A 25,394-nucleotide genomic window follows, 5' to 3' on the forward strand; every position below is an offset into this window, starting at 1 on the left:
GGACAACCTTGTACTTGGCTTGATTCATGCGTCCTTCACAAAGACAAATCTGCCCGATTCCAGCCTTGCTGAAGCACCCCCAGATGAGTCCAATTTTCAGCTTTGCCCAACACCTGGTCGTTTAATGGTTAGACGTAGACCTGGAGAGGCCTACAAGCCACAGTGTCTCGCACCCACTGTGAAATGTGGTGGAGGATCGGTGATGATCTGGGGGTGCTTCAGCAAGGCTGGAATCGGGCAGCTTTGGCATGAATCAAGCCAAGTACAAGGTTGTCCTGGAAGAAAACTTGCTTCCTTCTGCTCTGACAATGTTCCCCAACTCTGAGGATTGGTTTTTCCAGCAGGACAATGCTCCATGCCACACAGCCAGGTCAATCAAGGTGTGGATGGAGGACCACCAGATCAAGACCCTGTCATGGCCAGCCCAATCTCCAGACCTGAACCCCATTGAAAACCTCTGGAATGTGATCAAGAGGAAGATGGATGGCACAAGCCATCAAACAAAGCCGAGCTGCTTGAATTTTTGCACTAGGAGTGGCATAAAGTCACCCAACATCAATGCGAAAGACTGGTGGAGAGCATGCCAAGACGCATGAAAGCTGTGCTTGAAAATCAGGGTTATTCCACCAAATATTGATTTCTGAACTCTTCCTAAGTTAAAACATTAGTATTGTGTTGTTTAAAAATGAATATGAACTTATTTTCTTTGCATTATTCGAGGTCTGACAACACTGCATCTTTTTTGTTATTTTGACCAGTTGTCATTTTCTGCAAATAAATGCTCTAAATGACACTATTTTTATTTGGAATTTGGGAGAAATGTTGTCAGTAGTTTATAGAATAAAACAAAAATGTTCATTTTACCCAAACACATACCTATAAATAGTAAAACCAGAGAAACTGATAATTTTGCAGTGGTCTATTAATTTTTTCCAGAGCTGTATATAGGTCGTTTAATTTATAGTTTATTCACGTGCTTGCAGGGCCAGCACTGGTACATCTACACAAAACTTAACTATACAAAATATATACATTGTTACAAGACATTTCTATGGAGCCCAGGAGGGGAATGAGAGAGAAAAAAAATAAATTTAAAAAATCTTGTGCACAAGTCTTACTATCTCTTGGCCACAAGATATATATTTTTTATATTATGCCCCCTCCCAGGCTCCATATTTCCACACACATACAAATATGTTCTTAAAGAAGAAAATGTAATTATTCCAATCAAATAAACGAAATACACACTGTAAAATGGATTACATTACCCAAGACAGCAAACACACCAGACTCCCTACAAGCAACAAAAATAATGTAGGCTGTGTTTTTAAAAAAACATTCTTTTATCAGAAACTTGAATTATTTCAATACAAATTATGGAAAAAAAAAAAAATTTCCATAATTACTACTTGATGAAAATCGTACATTTTTTGTACAAATAAACTAGTTGTGCTTTATTAATTTTCATCTTAATAGAACACAAACTTTGTTTAGTTTATTGAGTAATGTTTTGATAAAACATTACTCTTACTGTATCTTTGATATGACTGCAATTAAAACAAGTTTCCTATTAAAACATACACTGAAATGCATTTTAATAAGGTACATTTGCAGTACAGTATTAAGAGACCACTCAAGGGACCGTCTAATAGTGGTTAATTAACACAGGTGGTCTCTTAAGAGAGGGTTCATAACTTATGAATTTTCTGTTTGTCTCTGAAATGCTTTCCTGTAATTATGTACGTCTTACATACACTGTAAAATCCAGCAGATGTAATATGAACACAAGGAAGTAAGACATTTAGTAACATTCATTTAGCTAATGCAATTACAAAACAAATTATTTTGTGAAAGTAATGAATGCTTGCCTTTCTCAGGTCACACAAAATGTTTTAAATCCTTTGCAAATTTCAATGCCTGTGTCTGCCTTTCAGGTGTGTTGATTCACTGCATCCTGAAACCAACGCCAGCATAAGCATAAGATTATTTTCGATTACCGCGTACATTGTTTTCATACTCTTGTAAGTATGTCTTGAATTTTTGTAATAAATTTTTTCTGTTTATTTTCCTTTTAAAGGCTTGCCTTTAAGCCGCCACATCCTAATTATGAGAACATTCTGTTAAATTAGTGGGAAAGAACAACACAACACGAAACGGACACATTGGAAGCTACATAGTTCCCAGGCAAGTGCGAGAACGAAATGCAAGTTAAAGTAGCATCTGTGGGAAGTGATTAATGTCATTGCTTGCTGTTGTGTTCGAATAATGAAGGTGGTGAAACAGAACCAGCAAGTCAATCAGGACATCAAGGTAAAAAGAAGCGACTTTGTTTAGTAATTAACAGTTTAATTAAGATATTGAATTGGCTCAAAACACGGTCACGTGAACAAAAATAAAAACCTAAAACTTCAAGCCCTAGTTCTTTCCTTCAAAATGCTGTATCTGCGTTTTTCTAGTGCCAAATTGTTCAGCAGTTTTTCTGGCACTTACTGTCTTTATAAGTTTAATAACTAATTCTGTTATCTAGGGAGGCCCTTGTGTTTCTCCACGTTTTCTCTTCCTTTACAAGAGAGCGTTGTTGTTTTATTGATTACAGATAAAAATAAAAATAAAAAAACCCGCTAAAATGGTTACCGTATTCCTTTGAATTTAGGACGTACCATTAAAACCATATTTTCTTATAACAATAGCCCTGTGTAAGGGTGCTTAATACAGGTTTGAGTCCATTGGTGGGTAAGAGAATTGTGGTCGCTGGTCTTGTTAGACAGGTGGTCGCTTAATACAGTTAAATAAAAGCACAAATATAATTGGGAGGAATTTAAAGTGGTCGCTTAGACCAGGTGGTCGCTAAATAAAGGTGGAGGTTTGACTGTACTACATTTCAGCTTCACAGTAGTGTTAGTGTGTGTACGAACCTGCCAGCGAAAATCCAAACTGGCTAGTCTGCAATCAATAGATTGTGCAATGTGCATTTACTTTTTTTTCAGAAAATTCACAAATTTAAGCCATGGTATACTTAAGTTAGTTCCACTGCACAGCAATGACAATTTGACAGAAGAATCAATTAAAGCCAGTCACAACTAATACCTCTTTGCAGTCAGACATCACCTTAAGCTTAAAGAAAAAAGCTAAGAAATGGTCAATGTGAATCCTACAAAAAAAATTAAAATGCTAGAGAATAGAACAATCACTTCTGTATAACATTAAAAAAAAGCTCTTGAACAAGATCACAGTTCTGTTTTTCCCTGTTTTCGCGTGATCTGGATGTAGTTATTCTTCTTTTTCGGTTGATATGTGAGGAGTTTGGAGTATTCTGTCAGCAGTCTCTCCCAATAGCAAGTAACATCCTCTACTCGTAAATGATCTAATATAAATTGGTGCCCCCTGTGGGAAAACAAAAGAAAACGCACTGTATTAAAATAACCACCGTTGCCAGTGCATAGAGGAGTATAGAGGGATTTAGTCTCTCTACAATGGCCTGTTTTAAGGTATGTGCGCTTACATTTCTGTATTTACACAATAACATTCCAATAATGTTAATTTGCAAACATAGATTTAACACCATACTTTAATAATGTAAAACTTGTAATATTTATGCAAAACATAGGGATATAAAAGATACTTAAGATTCTGCTTGAAGCCTGAAATCGAGACTGATTGTTCACAATATTTACAATCTTACCTCTTGGCTATTTCCTGTGCAATGGTATCATTTTCTTTTACAAACTGGAGCAGCTCCCTGAAAAACACTGAAATTAAGTTAACTGAAAAGCACTTCTGTTCTATCTGAATAACGTCAGTCGCTGCTTTATACCACCTTCAATAGCTTACAAAGTTTTATCATGAAAGGGCACATAATTGTATTCAGTACAGTGTCACTACTGCTTGTTAAGAAACTCCATTCCTGATGCCCACCTATCTAATGACACTTCCCTTACTAATAAAGCTTAAGATATCAGGTATTTTTAGCGATCCTGCTTAATTGTTAACATCTGGTCAGGCTGTAAAATTACGATTATCATTATAATAAAGAAATCTTTTTACCCGAGATCAGAAAGATCTTGTTTCACAGGTATGTAATGGATCCACGGTTTCAGCTGTGGGTAAAAGAATTCAAGCCACTCCTCTCCCACGTGGAAAACCAGCGAGCCACACAGAAAGAGATGTTTCAACCGGAAACTGGCAGCCACACCTCGGAAATTAAACAGGTACCTAAAAAACAAGAAATACCGTATTACAATGTTTTACAGTTCTGGTCAGATTTTAAGTCACTACTCAGAAATGTCATCTAAATCAATGCCTATGAAGTGAAATGGAGGATTACTGCATGTCTTACTTGTATTTGCAGTGGTCTACTAACGGGACTTCTTTGGTTGGAGGCCTTCCAAGCGTATCCTGAGAAAGTTACAAGAAAAAAAATCCTTTTATCACAGCAATCCCGTAGCAGTTCTGTGAAGAAGTTTTGTTCTTTTAGCTTTTATATACTTTCAGAAATTTCATTTTACAAAAATAAATAAAAACAACATTCCTATCTTTAGTATAGAACACTACAGCAAAATGATACAGCCCAGGAACACACCAAACAAAGATTGTTCGGCATAGTTTTCACAGTAATTATTTTAGCTTTTATCTCCAAAGTTGAATCAATACCCAATATAGACCTCCACAACCTTCATTTCACTGCTGTTTGATGCAGTATGATATTCTTCAACAGAAAATAAATATACAAGATTGTTTTTGTACAAGGAAGCACAAACATTATACCTTGTCTGACTTCCAGGCTTGGTTTTTAGTGTACTCAGCATCCACCAGTTCTGGATTTTCTCTCGATAACAGAATAAGGGGGTCTCTCTCTGCACTAGTTCTGTATCGAGAGGGGAAAAAAAAAAAAAAAATTAGAACCAAAGCACAATCCCTAATGTTTAAATAAATACAATAGTTTGACAGAATATAAACTGCACACAAGAGAGACAATTATTTCCAGTTAAATATGCTGATATTCATTAACTTTATATATTAGTTACACATATAGAAAGAAACTAACCTTGATCCTCTGAAAAATCCCTTGGGGAGCTTCTTCCCCCAAGGCCAATTTCTTGCAGATCTGATACAGAAAATAAATACAATTAAGAACACAATTTAAGAATCAGAAAGAAACAAAGAAAGAGAGCCAACACACATGGTAAAGTAACATCATTGGCATACAGATATTCACACAGAAAACAGAAGCATTTACAATCTCCAGTGAAACCCTTTTATTTTTAAAATGAGGCATTAACATTGTATTTGTTTTCCTACTTTTCTAGATCATCTCTCATGAGATCCCAGCGTCCTAAACCAGTGGGGTAGATCGGCCACACTGCGGGGCCTCCTTCCCAAAACGTCCATGCTGGATACATGATATCTTGGTATTCAGATGTCTGTAAATACAAAATATTGTATACTTTATGTTTTTTTTTTTACATTTTAAACAGAACAGTCTTTGGCTGGCATAAATGTACCAAAAATTCAAGAAAACTGTAAAAGACATGAAGTTTCATGAAGTTCAAAATGTTATGATAAAACTGCAAACATTTGTTTAGCTGATTTTCAGAACTTCTTTAAAGCCACTGTAGCACATACACATTCTACAGCCACAGCACATCCTTCCATTGAAGACTGCCTGAAAATCAGAATGCTGTGAGGGGAGTTTGACAGGGCTGTCTCATTTTGGCTACTGGCTACCTCCTGGTTTATTGCACAGGTACTCACACCTCAATTTTAACGTTTTCAACATTGTTACACTTTTCACCTTGCTAAAAGAGAAGACTGGCTGGATCGGCTTCATCAATCTGGGCACTTGCGGATAATCCCGGACATTGATCACAAGCTCTGTATCAGGCAACCTGTCAATCACCTCCAAAATAAAGTGCTCCACTCCGCTACACCTAGGCAGAGAGAGAACACAATACAAGCACATATATAAGCAAGCATCGTGAATGCAAGATGTATCTGTTTAATTTTAATTACACATGCGCAACAAGTTGCCTTATAAAAGTTGACTAATAAAAATAAGACGTAACCTTTTCTGTGCTCTTGGTTAAACTGTTGCCCATACAGTTCCAGAAAAAAGGAAATGTCTGTCTAAGAAGACAAAGTTAGTATTGTGTTATTGGAAAAGTAGATTTGTTCCTTATTTCACTATCTGTATAAAATAAGCCAAATGCCTTAAGCTTTCACTGGTGCAATGTAATAAAGATGCACAGTAGTTCTTTCTTTTGCGGATACAGTACCCTTCTTACCTGGCTGGAAACATGCAGTTACCCTCCCGGTACAGTTTGTTCATGATGACTTGATAGTGTGTACCAACCCCGCGATTAACAGTGTCCCAAAGCAGAGCCTGAGAGACCCCCCCTTGGAAAGGCAAGAGGTCATTCTCCAAAACTCTACAGGAATCAAGCACACAAAATGAAGTGACATAATTTCTGGGATAACTCCTTGTATTTGAAATGTATAGGCAGTTTAACTTTAAAGAACCAGTCTCATACCTGTAATAGCAGCTACAGTTGTGTTGTTCACAGGGCTGACAGCTCTGAACACCTTCAGTGATTTTATTAATGTAGGTCTTCCACCTCGCATCTAGAAAATAAGAGATGGTGATACCACAGCATTTTACATCATAAACGTAGTCGTTTGTAGTGATTTCTTCCAAGAAATCGTGGCTGTTATTTCAAACCAATACTTAAAAAAATAAAACTGTATACTAAAAATAAAGTGACACACATTCCAAGTGGAAACAGACATCCCAAACACGTACAATACAATATGAGGGAATCTGTACTAGTTTCACAGACCCCGATTAGCACAAATCTTGGAATAGTGTTCATTTAGGTAAATGAATTCAAGATTAGAGCTTTAAAAAACAATGAAGAGAAATAAGTGTTGATAATAATATACGTAAAATGATTTAGTTACACGTTTGCTAAAATAATTTTACTAAACATTAACCAAATCTTTACAAATCTGAAAATCGGAACTGCGTTTTATAGACGTCGTAACCAGCACAAAGAATGAAAAACAGTGTTACTGCACTCATCGCATGCCGAAGTATTGTTTCATTGTAACACAAATACCCTGAAAGATGTTACCTGACTCGCTGAAACCAAACTCGAAAATCTCAAACACCAAAATAACAAATAAGAACCTTGCAGCATCCATATTTATGTGATCATTTAGTTATGACTGCCCGAATCTACCGGCACCTAGTAAGGTCTGGAAAGTCCCCGCCCCCACATGGCATCTGCCTGGACGCCAAAGGAACAGTCATGGCTACTTGTTTCAATTCCCTTCTTTGCAAGAGATTTGATACTCGCATTTTGTAGCCTACCTGTTTCAATAATAATAATAATAATAACAATAATAATAATAATACCTTTAACTTCATTTGGGAAATCTATCTATTCTCAAATATTAGCTGATACTAGCGAGGTGCACTTCGCCTTGGCTTAAGAATGCGCATATTTTGGGCACGTTTCCAGAGTACATATTAAATACTACGACTACTTATTATTATTATTATTATTATTATTATTATTATTATTATTATTATTATTAGCGAATGCAGTCAAGAAAAAAAATATCCAAATGAATACGTTTTTCACCTGTCTGTAATTTTCCTTTTAGTGAACTTATGAGCTCTGTCTATTTAATGTCTTTCAAAAAATAATTAAATTGAACTAATCAGGTGTGGATTTTTTAATTTATTTGTTTTGTATTTCCAACATCAAGATGATAAATTAGCCACAAGATGGTGCTAGTAAACTGGTGGATTTACCGTACATACATGTAAAAAAAAAAATAAATAAACATACAAAGAAAAAAAACATGCAAACAATAACACAAGCCTATATGTCAGAAAAGTTTCTACACTGCTGTAGTGCCTTAACACATTATGGAGCGCCATTTGTGCCAAAGCTATCCGGCCGTTAGTTTGTCCATTTGTTTGTCAATTCGTGAATTTGCCAATTTGTTTGTCAATTCGTGAATTGGTCAATTTGTCAAGCAATTCGTCCATAAATGTGTCTATTCATATAGTAATTCATAAACGTATTTGTTAATTCATCTAATAATTCATTAATTAATTTGTCAATTCATTAATACGAAAGGCTGTACGGACGTGCACATTTCCAATCAACCAGACAAACTTCCCAACAAACATACAACTTCCAACTGTCAATCTCGCACTGTGCCGAAAACACTGCAACCTTTCTAGCCAATGGGAGCACACACTAATGTTTTATTCAATGAAAATCCACTCAAAACTGCTTCAGCCAATAATATTTAGAAGGGCGTTTCAAAAGATATTCTATTTAACAAGATACTCGACTCCACTGATATTCAATGGAGACTTCCCTCACTGCGCGCAAAGCATTGTGATATGAGTTAGGCAAAAAAAATTCTACGGAGAGTTAATGTAGGCGTAAGAAATGTTTCTGGTTTTCGCCATAGAATTCACAATAGAATTTGTTTTCGGCACAGTGCGAGATTGACAGTTGGAAGTTGTCTGTTTGTTGGGAAGTTTGTCTGGTTGATTGGAAATGTGCACGTCCGTACAGCCTTTCGTATTAATGAATTGACAAATTAATTAATGAATTATTAGATGAATTAACAAATACGTTTATGAATTACTGTATGAATTGACACATTTATGGACGAATTGCTGGACAAATTGACCAATTCACGAATTGACAAACAAATTGACAAACTAACAGCCTGATAGTTTTGGCACAAATGGCGCTCCATAACACATGATGGTATTTGCGATGTTTACTAAGTGGTTAATTCACAAGGATTCCAGAACATCTTATTTATCCTTTTGCTTTAAAATAAAATGTAAAAAAAAAAAAAAAAAAAAAAAAAATCTAAGGAGTGGTGCACCTTTTCAAAAATAAAACTTCAAATTGTTAACACAAACCTATGCAGTCCTTAATTATTAGTATTAGGAGGCTGTGTGGTCCAGTGGTTAAAGAAAAGGGCTTGTAACCAGGAGGTCCCCGGTTCAAATCCCCCCTCAGACACTGACTTATTGTGTGACCCTGAGCAAGTCACTTAACCTCCTTGTGCTCCGTCTTTCGGGAGAGACGTAATTGTAAGTGACTCTGCAGCTGATGCCCAGTTCACACACCCTAGTCTCTGTAAGTCGCCTTGGATAAAGGCGTCTGCTAAGTAAATAAATATTCTGTTAAGTAAATAAATATTCTGCTAATTTGTAATGAAAGAGGTGCCGGGGCTCAAGTAAAGATTTAATTTTATTTTTGAAACTTATGACTTAACGTGTGTCGGTATTACTGTCTTCATTCACTCTAGTATGATTACTACTGTGTTTACAACCAAGCTCTATTCAACAGCACAGATAAAACATTCAGAACCATACTGTAACTACTTGAATGTAACAGTCTATCTTTTTTAGTTATTTAAAAACATCTCCGTGGTGCTTGATTGATTTTACCGTTGTTTATTATTATTATTATTATTATTATTATTATTATTATTATTATTATTATTATTATTATTATTATTTTAACGACCATTACTGCTATCACACGTCTCCTGTTCTCGTCTCGCTGGACTCGCACGCGGTAAACTTGGGCGTTGTGTTGACAGACAGTTGCAGTATTTTCTGATGTTTTGATCTGTGTTGTCGCCTAAACTGGCAAGTGACGATTCTGCAGCAGTAGTCTTTAGAAACGTATAACATTTAATATCCCCGTGTTATATGATAACAATGCTAACCTTTCGTACCGCGTAAAAAAAAACAAACCCCGGGCCGGTAGATTAAATTGTTTCACCGCCAATAAAACAAACAAACAAACAAAAAAAACCTCAAGGCGAGCTGAGTGAGTCATGTGATGTGCGCGTGGAGGCCGATCGCTGCGTTGCTGCTGCTTGCTTCTCTCGTGCACGAAAGGACTGAGAATGGATGCTGTGTTGAGAATTTTAAGAAAAACAAATGGAGAGATTTGCCTTAATAACTAGATTGCGGCGAACCAAGAGGTGTCGTAGCTATGAACTGCTAAATCTAGAGGTGGCGGGGCTGAGCCCCGACTAGCCCCGGCACAAATTAAGCACTGAATCTAGTGCTGATATTCCTTAAGGAGAGATGATTTAAAATGATAGTAATGATTTATTACTGCTGGTATAGCTATCCTGTTGATCATGGAGCAGGCTTTTTTTATTCTGTGCTGCTAGTCCACTACCCTTTAGCACTAAAATGATAAGGCAAGACTCAAGTCTGTTAAGTCAAGTCGAATTCCAAGTTTTACCTTAAAATTTAGATTGTGTTTTGAAGCTATGGTTGGGAACCAAATACATATAAAAGTGTATTAATTTGCAGTCCTACAAAAAAAAATAATAAAAAAAACAACTCATTGTTGCCAGAATTACATCTCATAATCTCATGAAAGCTAGACAGCTGTGTAAGCAATCAAATGTTCATAATTATTCTAACATTAACTAACAGGTCTAAATTTGCAATACAAAGCCTAGAGAATCTCTCTCACTATGCTTAATTCTGGGGATGATTCCAAGCCATTGGTGCCCTTGTGGCAAAATAAATCCTGTTTTATCTTTGGAACTGAGAATTTAATCCCAGAGTATAGTTATTTAGAGCTTCCCTAAACAACATGTTAGAAATGTACTTGGGAAGTCTTCAATGCAAACCCAAATGAATGCATGGAGATTTAAAAATCCAAAATGTTGCAATGACATGCATTGTGATGGAGTGTAAAAAGGCCAAGGAATTATGGTCTGTTATTATTTAGAATGTCTCATAGTACATACATGAAAAAAAAAAAAGTGTTGAAATGAAGGCATAACTAGCCACCTGGTTTTCCCTCCTTAGCCCGGGTTAGCACAAAGACTAATGCAGCACTCCCTATGGGCCCCCAGCCAAGGTCAGCAATGCAGCCCCATTAGAATTTGAAATTGGGAGCTCTGGATTTGTTACACAATGTATCTCACACTCAACATGGCAGTTTACCAAATGGAGTCCATTCTCATTAGCCCCTATTTTTTGAAAACGTGTCAGTCTTGTTTCTTTGTAATGTTGACAGATTTTCCCCCCCTTTAAAAATAGTTTTAAATATTATATATGTCCCATTTTTTTTCTATAAGCTACTCAAATTCATACTGACTGGTGTGTTGACAGTGCCTTGCAATATTGAGATTAGAATGTGTAGAATGTGTAATCATTTATTATGTATTTTTTTTTTTTTTTTACTGTGCCCACAAAGGGGGTTATTTTTTAAACTAGGTAAGAGGATTTGGACTCACTTTCATCAATTTCAAAAGCATAAATCTGCTTTGCTTGTGCATTTCAATTTGTTCTGCTTTCCATAAGACGTTTAAGTAAAATGTAGCACAAAATACGGTATTCTTTTTTAGCTCCACATTTTACTCAACACACTTTGAAAATCACCTCTCTAAATCTAAAAACAAAATTCACTTGTAAAGACCACTTTTTAGGTAATCCAGATTGACTTGTAACATTGCATTTACAGTACAGTGGAGTCTGCATGAACTGAATGCAACAGCTGTTCAGGACAGGACTGAAGCACAAGGAGGTCAGGCAGTTAGTGACTTGGGATTCCAAGCCCTGTGTTACCAGTATGGTTTCACATCGCATTGGCTCGAATCATTCTCCTGATAGACAATCTATTTCCAGAGCCACTTTGTACTCCTTCTTAATCTTTTTTTCAGACCTTTGTTAATCTATTAACACCTTTTTAATGGAGTACCCGAAAAGTACTGTGTGTAAGCAAAAATGTGAAAAGATACAGGGTAATGATGCAGTTCCAGTATATTTGTACTATTGTTATTTAGCTGAAAGTATATAGTGCTCTACTAATTAAAATAGAACAGCAAAAATAAATTCCTGCTTTAAACAGATTAGTATCCCATATTATATTTGACCATGGTAAATGTGTACTGTAATTATGCTTCCCAGGCCTAAACTACATACAGTATGTACTCTGTCTTCGTTTTTTACAGGTCAGGTTATATGGCATGATTAATTTGTCACTGTCAGTGAAGGGCCACATGGTTTAAAACCCGCCTATATTAGTAGTAACAATCCTATGCTGTATAATGCACAAGACTCTTGCGGTTGCAAGGTCAGTGGTTCAACTCTTAGTCAGCACACAAGTACATTTTATACAAGTGTCTAGAGAGATGCTTTATACTCCACTGTGCATTAGTATATAAGGAAGGGCCTTTATTTTCACATTTTTACTGAAGGTTTTACAAAAACTAGATGGTTTCCCCCCTATTTTTACCTGGAAACCTGGCCCACTCAAGCATGTAGGAATGTTGATCTTGAAGGAACCCAAGAGCTTATCTCATATCTCAAGAAATTACATCACTGAGTGCTCATCTGTAGAGTGTAGTTCACACTTCATGAATCTGGTGTGGCTGTCAGATGCTGTCAGATGCATTGGTGGTCCAATATTAGTTCCCACTTTTAGTGATAAGTTAAAAAACTACTTGATTGTGATACCCCCAAGCTTGTGATATTTATATACCAGTGATATACCACAATTTCTTTGGCTATTTCAAACACGAACAGCTTTGATCCTACATAAGGAATGCATAGTAGGGCATATCAGCTGTGTCACTTTAGCTTTCATTTATACACAGCTGTACACAAAGTCTCTCCAGAATCTAGATATCTAATGTCCAGTCCAGTTATTTTACTGCTTTAAGTACAGAAGACTTGATGCACACATATATTCCAAAATGCATCTGATGTTCAATGGCAACTGTATTCCCATTTCCCTCCCAGACCTCATTTTAATTAATTAATCAACTCATTTCTTTTTTTATCTTTTCTTACAACTGGTTATTTGGTTTAGCTGATAGAGAGGCTTGGTGAATCCCTCATGGTGTCATCTCTGTCCTCTTTTCATTGCTGGGTTTATTTTTAGCCTGAAACAACTGCTTCCTAAAAATGGTTTTGAATTGGCTGGGGAGTGGGGACAGCTATGTAAGATATCCAGGGTTCAGCCTTGCAGATTCCTACTGCCTGTCTTTTTTTGTCTTTCTCTTTGTCTTGGGCAGAGAACTACAGCGGCAGGCTGGCTTTCTCTGTTATGAAGAGCTTCCAGTAAAACTTAAACTGAGGAAATAAAACTATAGGGACGCACCGCAGTTCCTGTCTGTGTCTTACGGCCCTTTAATTTAATTTAATTGAATTGTATTTTATTATTTCTCTTTATCAATTGCAAACATGAGGATCATCTGGTTCTTGCTGCCGTGTCTTTATCTAATCTCATTTTGCATTGCGGAAGAAGGGCTTGAATTTCCTACTTACGATGGAAAGGACCGGGTGATAGACATTGATGCAAAAAATTACAAGAAGGCGCTGAAGAAGTATGACATGCTGTGTCTCCTCTACCATGAGCCCATTCCTTCCAGCAAGGAGCTGCAGAAGCAGTTTCAAATGACTGAGCTGGTGTTGGAGGTAAGGGTGGAAACTGAAAAAACAGATTAGCCTAAGCGTGCAAACAAAGGGGCCTTTTTTTAGAACTGAATCCACCAAAAAGTTCAAAGCAGCTCACAGTGGGTTGTTTTCAAGGTCAGGCATTGCATGGGCTGCAACAGCGCTGTACTCCTTAATTGTGACCTGCTTGCACTCATTTATGACAGTTGTTATCTTACAAAGGTGCCACCTTTGAAAATGCTATATTGTAGGCTTCTACGACCACGATGTGGGACCTGCTAGAAGTATAATTAGAAACTAAAATACATTGGAAATACATTTAAAGGTTGCATAGTACAGTATTCTAACTGACCAGCTTTGTGGTTTGACGTGTTTCCATTATTTATAGCAAATTGATACAAATTGGGAATAAAGCAGGTACAGGGAACTTGTCAGTTTTGGGTTCAGAATGAAGGACAGACCAAAAATACAGATTTAATTAACCAAACAATATAGTTTAGTTTACTGAAAAACTGAGTGTAGCATTAACTGCACTCAGACAGTACTTCAGTAGTTTTCTGAGTATGTTTAAACATCAATTTTGCTGCATTTGACTATGTATGCTTCTACCTACGAGGACAGATGGTCACTGCAGTCTTTTGAAACCAATTAAAAACCTTAAATGGGATACTTGAAAAGAGCTATGTTTTAGAGCTCAGTGAGCCATAGAGAGCTCAAGAGCCATCCACTGCACAGCATTGCTGTACTGGATAATAACATTAGGAAGAGACCTTGCTTGTCCAGAATGTATGGCTAGGTAATGCAAATGATTTACATCATGAACACTACAAATTAAAGCGAGATACAGTAGTTATACATCTTTGAATAAGATAGAAATAGATATTAATTTTATTTCAACCCTTTGTGCCTACAGAGTCAGGAAAGCTGATCACTTTATTATTAGATTTGGAAATTGACTTCTGGCCTTGAAGGCCCAAATACCACACATGGTCTTTCTGTCATCATGTCACAGGACAAGCGTGCATTGCACTTTCATTCTGTGTGTTCCCAGAACAGCTATTGTAGGACAGGATATAGGAATCATATTTGTTTTCTTGAATTGGACAACAAGTTATTCAAAAGTAATATTTTGCTCCAGTTCAAAATATCAGTCCCCCACATGTTTCTGTGCCCCTTGATAATGGGACATACATCAGCAAATGAGCATCTTTAAAAGTTGTGTTTAATCACAGCGATCTTGCAGATTCAACTTTACACAATGCCCGACTACCTCTTCAGTGTCATTAGATGTATAGTACTGTGGTTGCCACCAAGGCACTCACTTTCACCTATATACACAATGTTATTTGACTAAAATGACATACAGATGCTATTAAAGCCATCTTAGGGAACTTCAGTACACGATAATACTTTTTAAGACTAAATGGAGACACCTGACTGCATTAAGGCACTTCTCTGAAACTCTTTTTGGTTTTCTTCAGCTTGCTGCCCAGGTTCTGGAAGATAAACACATTGGGTTTGGAATGGTAGATTCAAAGAAAGATGCCAAAGTGGCCAAAAAACTTGGTAAGGCAAAAAAAAGAAATGTTTATAATTATTCAGTGTTCATTTTCAGATGTTTGTGGCTGTAGCATATTGATTGTGTCATCTGTAAGTAAACTAACTATATAACTCAATAAAAATGAATTGCTTCAAAACACATTTACTAGTTCGATAGGACTGGGTGTATGGTAATGTTAATGTCAGGCATTTGTTAATCCTAAAATAATCCATTCACAATTTGACTAATGCTACAATTGTGACATATACAAGAAGGCTCATTGTAAAACAGGTACCTCGTCCTATTAGGATGACACGTTCAAGAGCAGCCATTTATGAACCTCCCTCTCCTAACTTTTGGAGTGAGTGATTTCTATTTTTGCAGTAAATAAATACAATACTTTGAAACTGTCATTTTTTTTGTGGTCTCCATTATTGTTGTAAATTGTAATCAGGTGTATAGGAGACTAGTGTAAACAAATCAAGTAATCTTTGTTAAAGATCTTATGATGGTAAGTATTATTTTCCTAAATAATTATTATGTATTTACTTTGGACAGCTTTGGAAAAATAAGTAGTTTGTACATAGTTGTTTATATACACTGCAGTGGATTATCTGGAATTATCAGAGCAAGCTTCACTTACAGACATGTCTACTGTTTGAATGTACCCCAGAGAATACAGTTACCTGTGTTTTCTGGGCATTGGCTGGAAGTCTTTACACCAAAATATTGAATGCCTAATTTTATTAAATCAAATCAATATGCTTTTGTCAGAAGTTTGCCTTAAAAATATACATATGTCTAATTTTCATATAAAATCGAATAGGCTTAAATGAAGTAGTTAGGAACAATTATTTTAATTATGAAGTAGGCATGGCAATTGTAAAACCAGCAATGTCATCTGTAGGTTCCCATGTGACAAAGCTGTGTCGCCACTGACCAGTAGTGGTACAGATCCAGTTGGATACAAATACACAGATTTTAAACTAAGCAAAGTAATACATATTTATGCATGGAACAGCTGGTCTGTTATTCAGTCATTGGCATTTCATGTTTCTTATTTTTCTAGATCTGAACGAGGAAGGCAGTGTCTATGTGTTCAAAGCTGAACGTGTCATTGAGTTTGATGGAGAACTCGCTGCAGACGTCCTGGTTGAATTTCTGTTAGATGTAAGTACAAAAGTACAAAAGAGAAATAAGGAGCTTTTTTCTCCATAACTTAAAGAGTCCCCACAAATGGCTCACCTGGTAAAAGCAGTGCCGCACGGTGTGCAGGGTGAGTCATACAAACAGAGATCGCAGTTTTGGGGTGGGGTGGGGTGGGGTGGGGTGGGGGGTGACAATATTCAAATAATTGCAATATCCACAAAAAAAGACAAGGGGTAGAAAAATACTTTTAAAATTTATTTTGAAGCTACTGTACTTTACTCACAAAGCAGACAATGAAAACTACAAGATCTTATTCACTGCTCCTTTACGAGCCATGTACTGTACTATAGATTTGTTTTTTGATATACTTAATTTATGAGGGACTTCATCTTTACAATAAACTGAATGAGTAATAAATCTGATAGCCAAAAGTTACAGTGGAGAATTAGAATAGTAGTATTATTATTTTTAAATTAATGAAATTATATGTTTTGCTTGAAAACCAGCTGATGGAAGAACCAGTGGAGTTCATCAGCAACCCCTCAGAACTCCGAGCCTTTGACAACATCGACCAGGAGATCAAACTCATTGGCTATTTCAAAAACGAAGATTCAGAACGTGAGTCTCAACATTGAATCACTGCTACTTTGGGGCTGTCATTTTATTTGTGTTTCTTTTTAACTGTTTACTGTGTAATCTGTAACTTCATCTGCATTGGCAACCTTACTCAGTCAGTCAAGATTCGGTTAAAATTCAAAGCCAGAAAATCTTAATTATAGCTGGGGAAGAGCTTTTAACCCTTTGAAAACAAGTTACAATCCATGTACTTTGGGGGTAAAAACACATAAAGACACTGATAGGAAAAGTGAAACTCAATAAAAAGAAAAAACACTGGGGAGTTTATCAAAAGTTAAAATTTACAAATGTACAAAATCTCCCAGAAACTAAAAGTGAAAGTAAATGCATCATTTCAAGAAATACTGCATGTTTTGATCTCCAAGTGGATAAAAAACATTATTGTATATTGAATACACATTTTTTAGCATAAGGTGGCATGGGCACAAAAAAACCAAAAAAACATTTAGCGTAGTCTGCAATGGTGCTTGGGAGAGCTGAGGTGTGATTTAAACAGATGTAAAGAAACACCCACAGACCCCGGACAGAGCTAGGTTTCAGTGCAAACAGAGCAGAATTCATTGGAAATGCACACATGCAGTACCATTAGGAAAAACTCCCAGAGCACTAATAATCTTTCCATTTTGTATTGTTGTCTGTACAATTGAGACTGACCTGGTTTCAGCCAATATTTCCAAATATCATTTCGGGCCACGGTCCCTTCCAGACAGTCATTAATCCCCACGTCTCACTTGTTATCGTCATAACCTGGCCCATCTGTAGCTGTGCATGACTTCAATAAACTCACCCCCTATGATTGTGAGGTTTTAAATAGCTTATTCGCCTGCTCAAATAAATCACAGACACATCATTCTGCCCTTTACAAATAGGGCATGGTGAAGTCATCTTTCTTTTAATAACTGCACTTTCTATAGAGAGTTTGTGGAAAACAAGATTGACTTGCAAAGACAGCATGGATTCTAGCTATCAAAATGTGTAATTGATAAAGGTTCACAGGACATATCATGCATTGACAAGATTCAAGAGTTGCTTTTTTCTGCCTATGCATTCTCTGACAGCTGCAGGGAAAGGTCAAGTAGGTGTTGTGGTGACTGCATGTACAGCACTGTAATGGCATTGTATGTGCTAAATACATTTCAAAAACACATTCAGGGCCTTATTCTGAAGCAAGTGAAGATCAGAGTGGAATAATTTGAATGGCATAAAACTGGAAACTGCTCAATGTAACTTGCTAGTTTTATACTGTTACTGTTTTATTTCTCTCAGATTATATTTGCCTTTACATTTGCTTCAAAATAACAGAGTGAGCCTTTTAGATCAATGTAACTTGTATCCACTGGTACTGTTATCATTCTGTCATATGGGGATGAGGTTAACATGGTAAACAGAAGACTTTTACAATGTTAAATTCAAGTGCCATAGGAAATGACTCCACCAAAACATTCATGGCCTGGGTATAAGAAATGATCAGGTCAGTCAAATAAGATAGGCCTAGTCTTGTGAGCTGATGAAATCACTGAGAATTGCATCTAGCAGACAAATGGTACACAAAGATAATCCTGACATCTTATACTTTTAGATTTTCATGCTTTTGAAGAGGCAGCTGAGCACTTCCAGCCTTACATTAAATTCTTCGCAACATTCGACAAAGGAGTAAGTATCCATTTTGTTAGACTGCAAAGTGGTTTAAATGGCAGGATTAAGCACTAATTTGGCAGATGAATAATGATTTCATCATCAGTCCATCTTTCAGTCTGGTATTTATTATGTTTTCTGATCTTCCTCCGCCTCCCCAGCCACCAGCTATAATGTGACTTCCCTCTTCTGTGAAGATTAGTGGGTAGTGCTTTGCACAGTTCTCTTTAATTAGCTACAGCCAGAGAGTGTTAAGCACTTAAATGCTAGAGGTTGAGCACAGAGGATTCCACCTACTCAAGACATTTAGATTCAGATTATGTTTTTACATTAACCCTGTTATGAAATGTTTATCTTTTTGTACACCCATTGAGTCATTCTTGACCCTAAATATTTATTTGGCTATAAAACTGGAGAAAGGGAAAGGGGAAAGTGGGTGTTGAAACTAATGGGCATAATTTCAGCAAAATTACGTTTCCCTGCTAGCTCGATCCTTTACAGAAAATAGTTAAGAATGAAAAATGAATAATGAATGAATAGATTATGGCGTCGTAAAAAAATGTAACATCTTGGTTAGTGCATAACATCATGTGATCCTCGTATTGGCATACATATGAAAAATAGAGGCAAAACACAGATTTGGATTAGGGTACTCTTCATCTTGATAAATGAACAGACAAGCAGTTTGACACACATACATTTCTTTTAACAAAAGCATTTTTCAACAAATATTTTGATATTTTTGTTTAAACGAAGCACAAGATTTATAGGATAGCAGGGAACCTAATAAAACTGCCTGCTATCTTCTTCTTCTTCTTCTTCTTCTTCTTCTTCTTCTTCTTCTTCTTCTTAGCATTAGTATTATCGTTAATGTCTGTTCTCAATGTGACTTTTGTTGAACAGTGACAGGTCCTGTCTCACGAATGGGGCTCTTCACATAGAAACACATACATTGCCTCCAAATCTTGTTCTTTACACTGCAGGTTGCAAAGAAACTTACTTTGAAAATGAATGAGGTGGACTTTTATGAATCTTTCATGGAAGACCCAGTTACCATTCCTGGAAAGACACACACTGAAGAGGAAATTGTGGAGTATGTGAATGAACACAAACGGTAAATCACACCCAGATTAATCTAGTGAAGACCTCCATGTAGATAGCTTGACTGGCCATTTGTTGTAGCTTATCTTCTCTAACAACATCACACATTTTGAATACACAAATCCAGAGCCAAACAACAATGTATTTTAAGTACATCCCAAATTCAAATTTCTGGATCAAGATTTTTATCCAAACAACTGACATACTGGTTAAACCTCTATCTTGCATGGCAGTGGGGTCGTATGTTGTGTTGGCAGGGATAGCAATTGACATATAGACATGGAAGAATGTGCAAGTGATTGACATAGACTTTGGTCAGCCACCAGATGACCTAATTCACTGGGGCTCATTGATGTGGTACTTTTCCTTATTTATGATTTTCTTGTCTGCGTCTGCTCACTAAAGACCATGTGCTATTACAGTACTTGTATAGTCCTTGAGAGCTGGCCAGAACAATGGGAACTGGCATGTGTGGGGTTTTAGTTTTAAGCTGTTTTTCTGTGAGCGGATTGGTTCCTATTTAAAGGCAAAGAATACTGCTTATCTTTGCCCATTCTCGTTCTAGGGGGGTATGTTTCAGATTTCAGCTTACTGGAAGAGAAAGCATAGACTTATTGTGGATCCATGAAAATCAAACAACACAAATTATTGTATAAACTTGGCATATATTGTGTGTTTCTTTACAATGAATTAAACAGCTGAGATCTCTGAGAAGGGTCAAGGAAGCAGACATTTTGTTTTTCCACCCCTTTAGAACAACCTTCAGGACTGTATCACAGTGTTATGCAGCACTGCACAATGCTGACGTTATCCCTTGTAGTTAATGTACTTGTATCAAACATTGGACCGTAACATAATCCTCACAGAGGTTTTTATTTAAAGTAAAGTGCGTTCTTCTGAATCCAAAGGTTAGTGACTCTAAGAAAGCCACTAGTGTGCACCTGCTTGACCTTGTCATTGAAAGTTTGAGCACAACTAGCCTTCAGAACAGTTTAAGAAGGCCTTGTTCACAAAGCTTTAACTCATTACTTAATATTTTTAATGAATAAGTCTTTTTTTAATTAATAACTGTTGTAGACTGTTGCCTTCCTTAACAACATTATAGTAATAGGCAAATGTATGTTTGAATGACAGTTCATCTTTTGGTTTTCATTTATATTCAGGTCTTTTAGACTTTTAAACAGGGAAGGACAACAACACAAGCAGACAGCAGACATAAACAAATACATACACTGTACATAACAATAATAATACAGTTAATTATAAAACATAAGTGGTAATTTGTACAAAGTTTAATCATAATTAGCAAGCTGTAGAATCCAAACTTTGATAGGGTTTTTATTTTTAAAACACTGAAAGATAATACAGTAAACTGCTTTACAATTGATACCATGTACATGGGAGGCAATAAACAAAGGGCACCAATATATGTACATATTTTATGAATGTCCCTGGCCTTCACATTAAACTCAAAGCAGTATTGATAAAGGAACTGTCATTGTAGCCGATGATATTAACTGGGTACCATTTTATTTATTGTGTACAGTGGTAGTTTTTATTCATGGCTTTCAAAGTATAAATGCATTCTGATTTATTTCTGCTTTGCTACTTTTTCAGAGCTACTCTTAGAAAGTTGCGTGCACAAGACATGTTTGAGACCTGGGTAAGAAGAACTCTGATTTTGATATTCCCAGTATTTGCAGAGTTAGCATGCATTAAGCCAATAATAGTTTCCTGCTGCATTCTATACATTCAAATACCAGCCTAACCAAGATCAGGCTCATGATATAGACTGTGCCACACACATGTATTAAGCCTATACATATTTTTGCTTTTGACAAGGTAATTTATTGATATTCCCGAACTAAAGCAATCAAAAACAAAAACAAAACAAAAACAAAACAAAAAAACACATATATATTTTCTAAAGCCAGTTTATCAATGTAGAAATGGCATAATTTTGTGAAAATGTTACAAAACAAAACTAGTGAGAAACATCTCAGAAGGATGAGCTAAGGACACAGGAGTAATAGTAGACATGTTTGAGAAATAGGGGTCAATGTGTTGTGCACTATATTTGCAGCTCCTGCACAGCATAGCTATTCCACTGCACTTGTATGCCACATGTATCCATTCAGAGATTATTTGTTTTTTTATTATTTATTAGTCGCCAATTAGTTTTTTTTTTTCTCCCCAATTTAATAGTGTCCAATTATATTTGTTTAGCTCACCTCACCGCTACCACCCCCGCACTGACTCGGGAGCGGCGAAGACAAGCACATGCTATCCTCCGAAGCGTGTGCCGTCAGCCGACTGCTTTTTCTCACATTGCAGACTCACCATGCAGCCACCCAGAGCTACAGTGTCGCAGGACAACGCAGCTCTGGGTAGCTTACAGGCAAGCCCGCAGGCGCTCCACCAGACCACAGGGGTCGCTGGTGCGCGGTGAGCCGAGAACACCCTGTTCGACCTATGCCTTCCTCGGGTGGCGCTCGGCCAATTGTGCGCCGCCCCCTGGGAGCTCCCGTCCTTGGTCGGCAAAGGAATAGCCTAGACTCGAACTGACGACATCCAGACTATAGGGTGCATCCTGCACTCTATGCAAGTGCTTTTACTGGATGCGCCACTCAGGAGTCCTCTTCCATTCAGCGATTTAATGAAAACCGTCTTTTCCAAGGTCTAGTAGATAACATACTAATAGTAACAGTAATGTGCCAAATGAGGATTTGTTGGCCTGTCTTACCATATACCTTTCTGTCCATATGATGTACTGCATCTTTTTTTGATAGTATTAGATTATATTGAATTATATTTAAATATCATCATTTTTGTTAAATACGGATGCACTTTTTCTTCAATGGTTACTGTGCAGGAGGACGATTTGGATGGATCCCACATTGTTGCCTTTGCTGAAGAGGAAGACCCTGGTGAGTCTTTTGAAAACCATAGCGAGTTGTGTGTGGTAATTTGGGATTCATACCACCGGCTTTAATGTTTAATTAAATATATGTGGTACATCACATTCTTGTTAAGGATTATAGTAGAATATGAAATACATGTTCCCAGTTGATTCCTTTGTTGCCTGAAATGTGACATACTTGTCTGAGCACAAACTTTAATGTATCTGTAATTAGTGAGCTGTAGAAATATTATAATATAAAATAATATGTATTCCGTTCTCCATTTGAGATGGTTTTGAGTTCCTGGAGATTCTTAAAGAAGTGGCCAGAGACAACACCAACAACCCTGACCTCAGTATTTTGTGGATTGACCCAGATGACTTTCCATTGGTGAGCTGAAGTGGAGTCCTTTTGTCATAAGATCTATAAAAGATGTTCTCTATATTAAACCATTTCCTGTTCTAATTTCAGTTGATCGCTTATTGGGAGAAAACCTTCAAAATTGACCTCTATAAACCCCAAATTGGAGTGGTGAATGTTACTGATGTAAGTTTCACAACTCATGTGCCTCTTGATAATGTTTACTGGTTCAGGAACTTGAAACCAAACTGCATGATTTGAGAACTACTTGAAATGATTCAAATGATTTATAAATTCTTTGGAAATTAGTTCCCAAAGGGCTTTTGTATTCCCTGTCTGAGTTTGGATGAATGGAGACTAGATTAAGAGTTACTGGAATGATGCTGAATGTTATCTAACATATATGCATTCATTTTTAAATGTATTGCATGCATCCACAGTCCAGCAGAAATACTAGAAATTAACTTTGGATATGAAGCCTCTGTTAATGTATTCTGCAAGGATTTCTTCTTGTATCGAGTGAATACTGTAAGTAGTTCATCCATTACTTTAAATGCTAAGATTTACAGTAGCTATAATACACAACAAACATTTTTGACTAGTCTCTGTCAAGGTTGTTTATGTTATGTCCTTTTGATCCACAATGCTAATTATTGTTCAATTCTACCTGCAGGCTGATAGTGTGTGGATGGACATCACAGATGATGAAGACCTGCCCACAGCTCAGGAGCTGGAGGATTGGATTGAGGATGTGCTGTCTGGGAAAGTGAACACTGAGGATGATGATGATGACAATGATGATGATGATGATGATGATGACAATGATGATGATGATGATGATGACGATGATGATGATGAAGATGATGATGATGATGACGATGATGATGACGATGATGATGACGATGATGACGATGACGATGACGATGATGACGATGATGATTAATTTATTAACTGTGTATCTATGACAGAATCTTTCATCACAGGCATTATACAAATACTTAGACTTACAGTTTGTGCTGGATTCTGCTGCTAAAAAAAGGATTCCTCTGCCAGTGGCAGCAAGTTCAGGAAAAACTCCACCTTGAACGATTTTATAGATAAAACAGTTTTGTACATTTTGTACTTTCACTATTTTATCCTATTATTGTTTAGATTTTTTCTTTAAATCCATTTTTCAAAAGTCAAAAACAAATAACATCTTGTTTACTGAAGTAACAAAAGAATTACCAGTTAAAAAAGGGTTACAGAATCAGGAATGTAATTATGTCAATAACACATGTGAAAAAACAACAACATTATTTTATATTTTACGAATGTAAAATACATGTTTGAGAATTAGACTTTTTAACTTTTTTTTTGCTGAAAACCTACCATTTGCTTGTATAAGGTCATTATAAACAGTTAGAGAACCTAGCCCGTAGTGGTTGAAACCTGGAATATACAAAACCAAATCTCTTTAATGACTTTACATTACCATTGACAACATATGTGGCTTTCAAAATCTCTCTTTGGACCAGAGATAGTAGATATAAAACTTTAGAAAAAAATGTCTTTAAGGACAAGTGTCTTGAGTCGGTCATGTCTATGACAGTTGAATAATGTGATAATGAATTCTGTCAAGGCTACAGTGTATATTTTATTTTGAACTCTGAGAAAGGAGCGGTATGCTATAAAAATGCACAGAATTACACTGGTAAACCAACAGCGATAAGCTCAATCATTTTTACAATGTACTGTAATATCGAATCTACATGTTTACGCCCATCGCAAATGGCAACTACAGCGTAAGCAGGAAAAACGTTCAGCATATGACACATTAGAGTTAAAATACTTTAGGGTTAAAATACATATCACACCTGTATGTCACATATATTTAAATAAGTTTTTTTTTTTTAGTAAAATAAGGTTTGATATTCATGTTTGACAGGTAGTTGTAAGGTAGTCATGAGTATCAAATTGAATTTTATTCATTAAAAAAATCTTTAAATACCTCATGTGAATAGGGCCTAATAAGTCACAGTCTCCAATATTGTGCCAAAAAATGTTTATGCCATTTTCTGACCAGAGATGCTTATTTTATATGTCTAGTAAAACAATGTATTTTCAAAGGCAAGTCAAACAGCATCAGTACAATATATACCCAAGAGTAAGGCTTCACTATTGTTCTGTTGACATTTATAACCAAATAAATCATGTGAATGAAGCTTCCTACCTTGCATTCTACTCACAGGGGTCCCTTGTGATCCATCAATGTACATGTTTTAGAGATTTGACTCCTGTGAAATGCTGTTATCTCCCTTTCTTGGTGAACGCATGCTAGGGAAATTGGCCATCTATTGTCAGGAATGTACCTTAATAATAAAAACAAATATAAACTACAACTGAGTTTTATTGTAACTTCCTGAAATTACTGTTAACTGTTTGTCAATTGAATTATATAGATTCCTCACATAATCTTCTGTGACATTTCAATATGGAAGGAAAGGTTATTTGACTTGACATTTTCCATATAGCGTGTTACTGACACTTTACCAGAGATTTTATTACACCGGACATTTTGAAAAGATCTTTGAAACAGACTTTAAAGTTATAAGTGTAA

General features: G+C 36.4%; 2 protein-coding genes across 3 annotated transcripts; one reads left to right on the forward strand and one right to left on the reverse strand.

Annotated features, from left to right (window-relative positions):
• Nucleotides 1–2,325: 2,325 nt before the first annotated feature.
• Nucleotides 2,326–7,315, reverse strand: LOC117406601 (protein O-glucosyltransferase 1-like). 2 transcript variants are annotated; one of them, XM_034010746.3, is made up of 11 exons: nt 7,128–7,311; nt 6,528–6,618; nt 6,282–6,425; nt 5,792–5,927; nt 5,299–5,420; nt 5,045–5,104; nt 4,765–4,864; nt 4,337–4,395; nt 4,045–4,212; nt 3,683–3,739; nt 2,326–3,384 (listed from the first exon to the last, which is right to left on the reverse strand). In XM_034010746.3, the coding sequence occupies exons 1-11, from the start codon at nt 7,195–7,197 to the stop codon at nt 3,228–3,230; spliced, it is 1,164 nt and encodes a 387-aa protein (XP_033866637.1). In that variant the 5' UTR covers nt 7,198–7,311; the 3' UTR covers nt 2,326–3,227. The 2 variants fall into 2 exon arrangements, with proteins under 2 accessions (XP_033866637.1, XP_033866639.1); XM_034010748.3 differs by having other exon boundaries at nt 3,248–3,384; nt 3,683–3,749; nt 7,128–7,315.
• Nucleotides 7,316–13,042: 5,727 nt separating this feature from the next.
• Nucleotides 13,043–25,176, forward strand: LOC117406600 (calsequestrin-2). Its single transcript, XM_034010745.3, has 11 exons — nt 13,043–13,495; nt 14,956–15,040; nt 16,084–16,184; nt 16,670–16,781; nt 18,379–18,452; nt 19,418–19,548; nt 21,153–21,198; nt 22,408–22,462; nt 22,725–22,825; nt 22,907–22,981; nt 23,469–25,176. The coding sequence occupies exons 1-11, from the start codon at nt 13,262–13,264 to the stop codon at nt 23,736–23,738; spliced, it is 1,284 nt and encodes a 427-aa protein (XP_033866636.1). The 5' UTR covers nt 13,043–13,261; the 3' UTR covers nt 23,739–25,176.
• The last annotated feature ends 218 nt before the right edge of the window (nt 25,177–25,394 follow it).

The sequence above is a fragment of the Acipenser ruthenus genome, chromosome 8 (genome assembly GCF_902713425.1).
Source record: "Acipenser ruthenus chromosome 8, fAciRut3.2 maternal haplotype, whole genome shotgun sequence".
NCBI lineage: Eukaryota > Metazoa > Chordata > Actinopteri > Acipenseriformes > Acipenseridae > Acipenser > Acipenser ruthenus.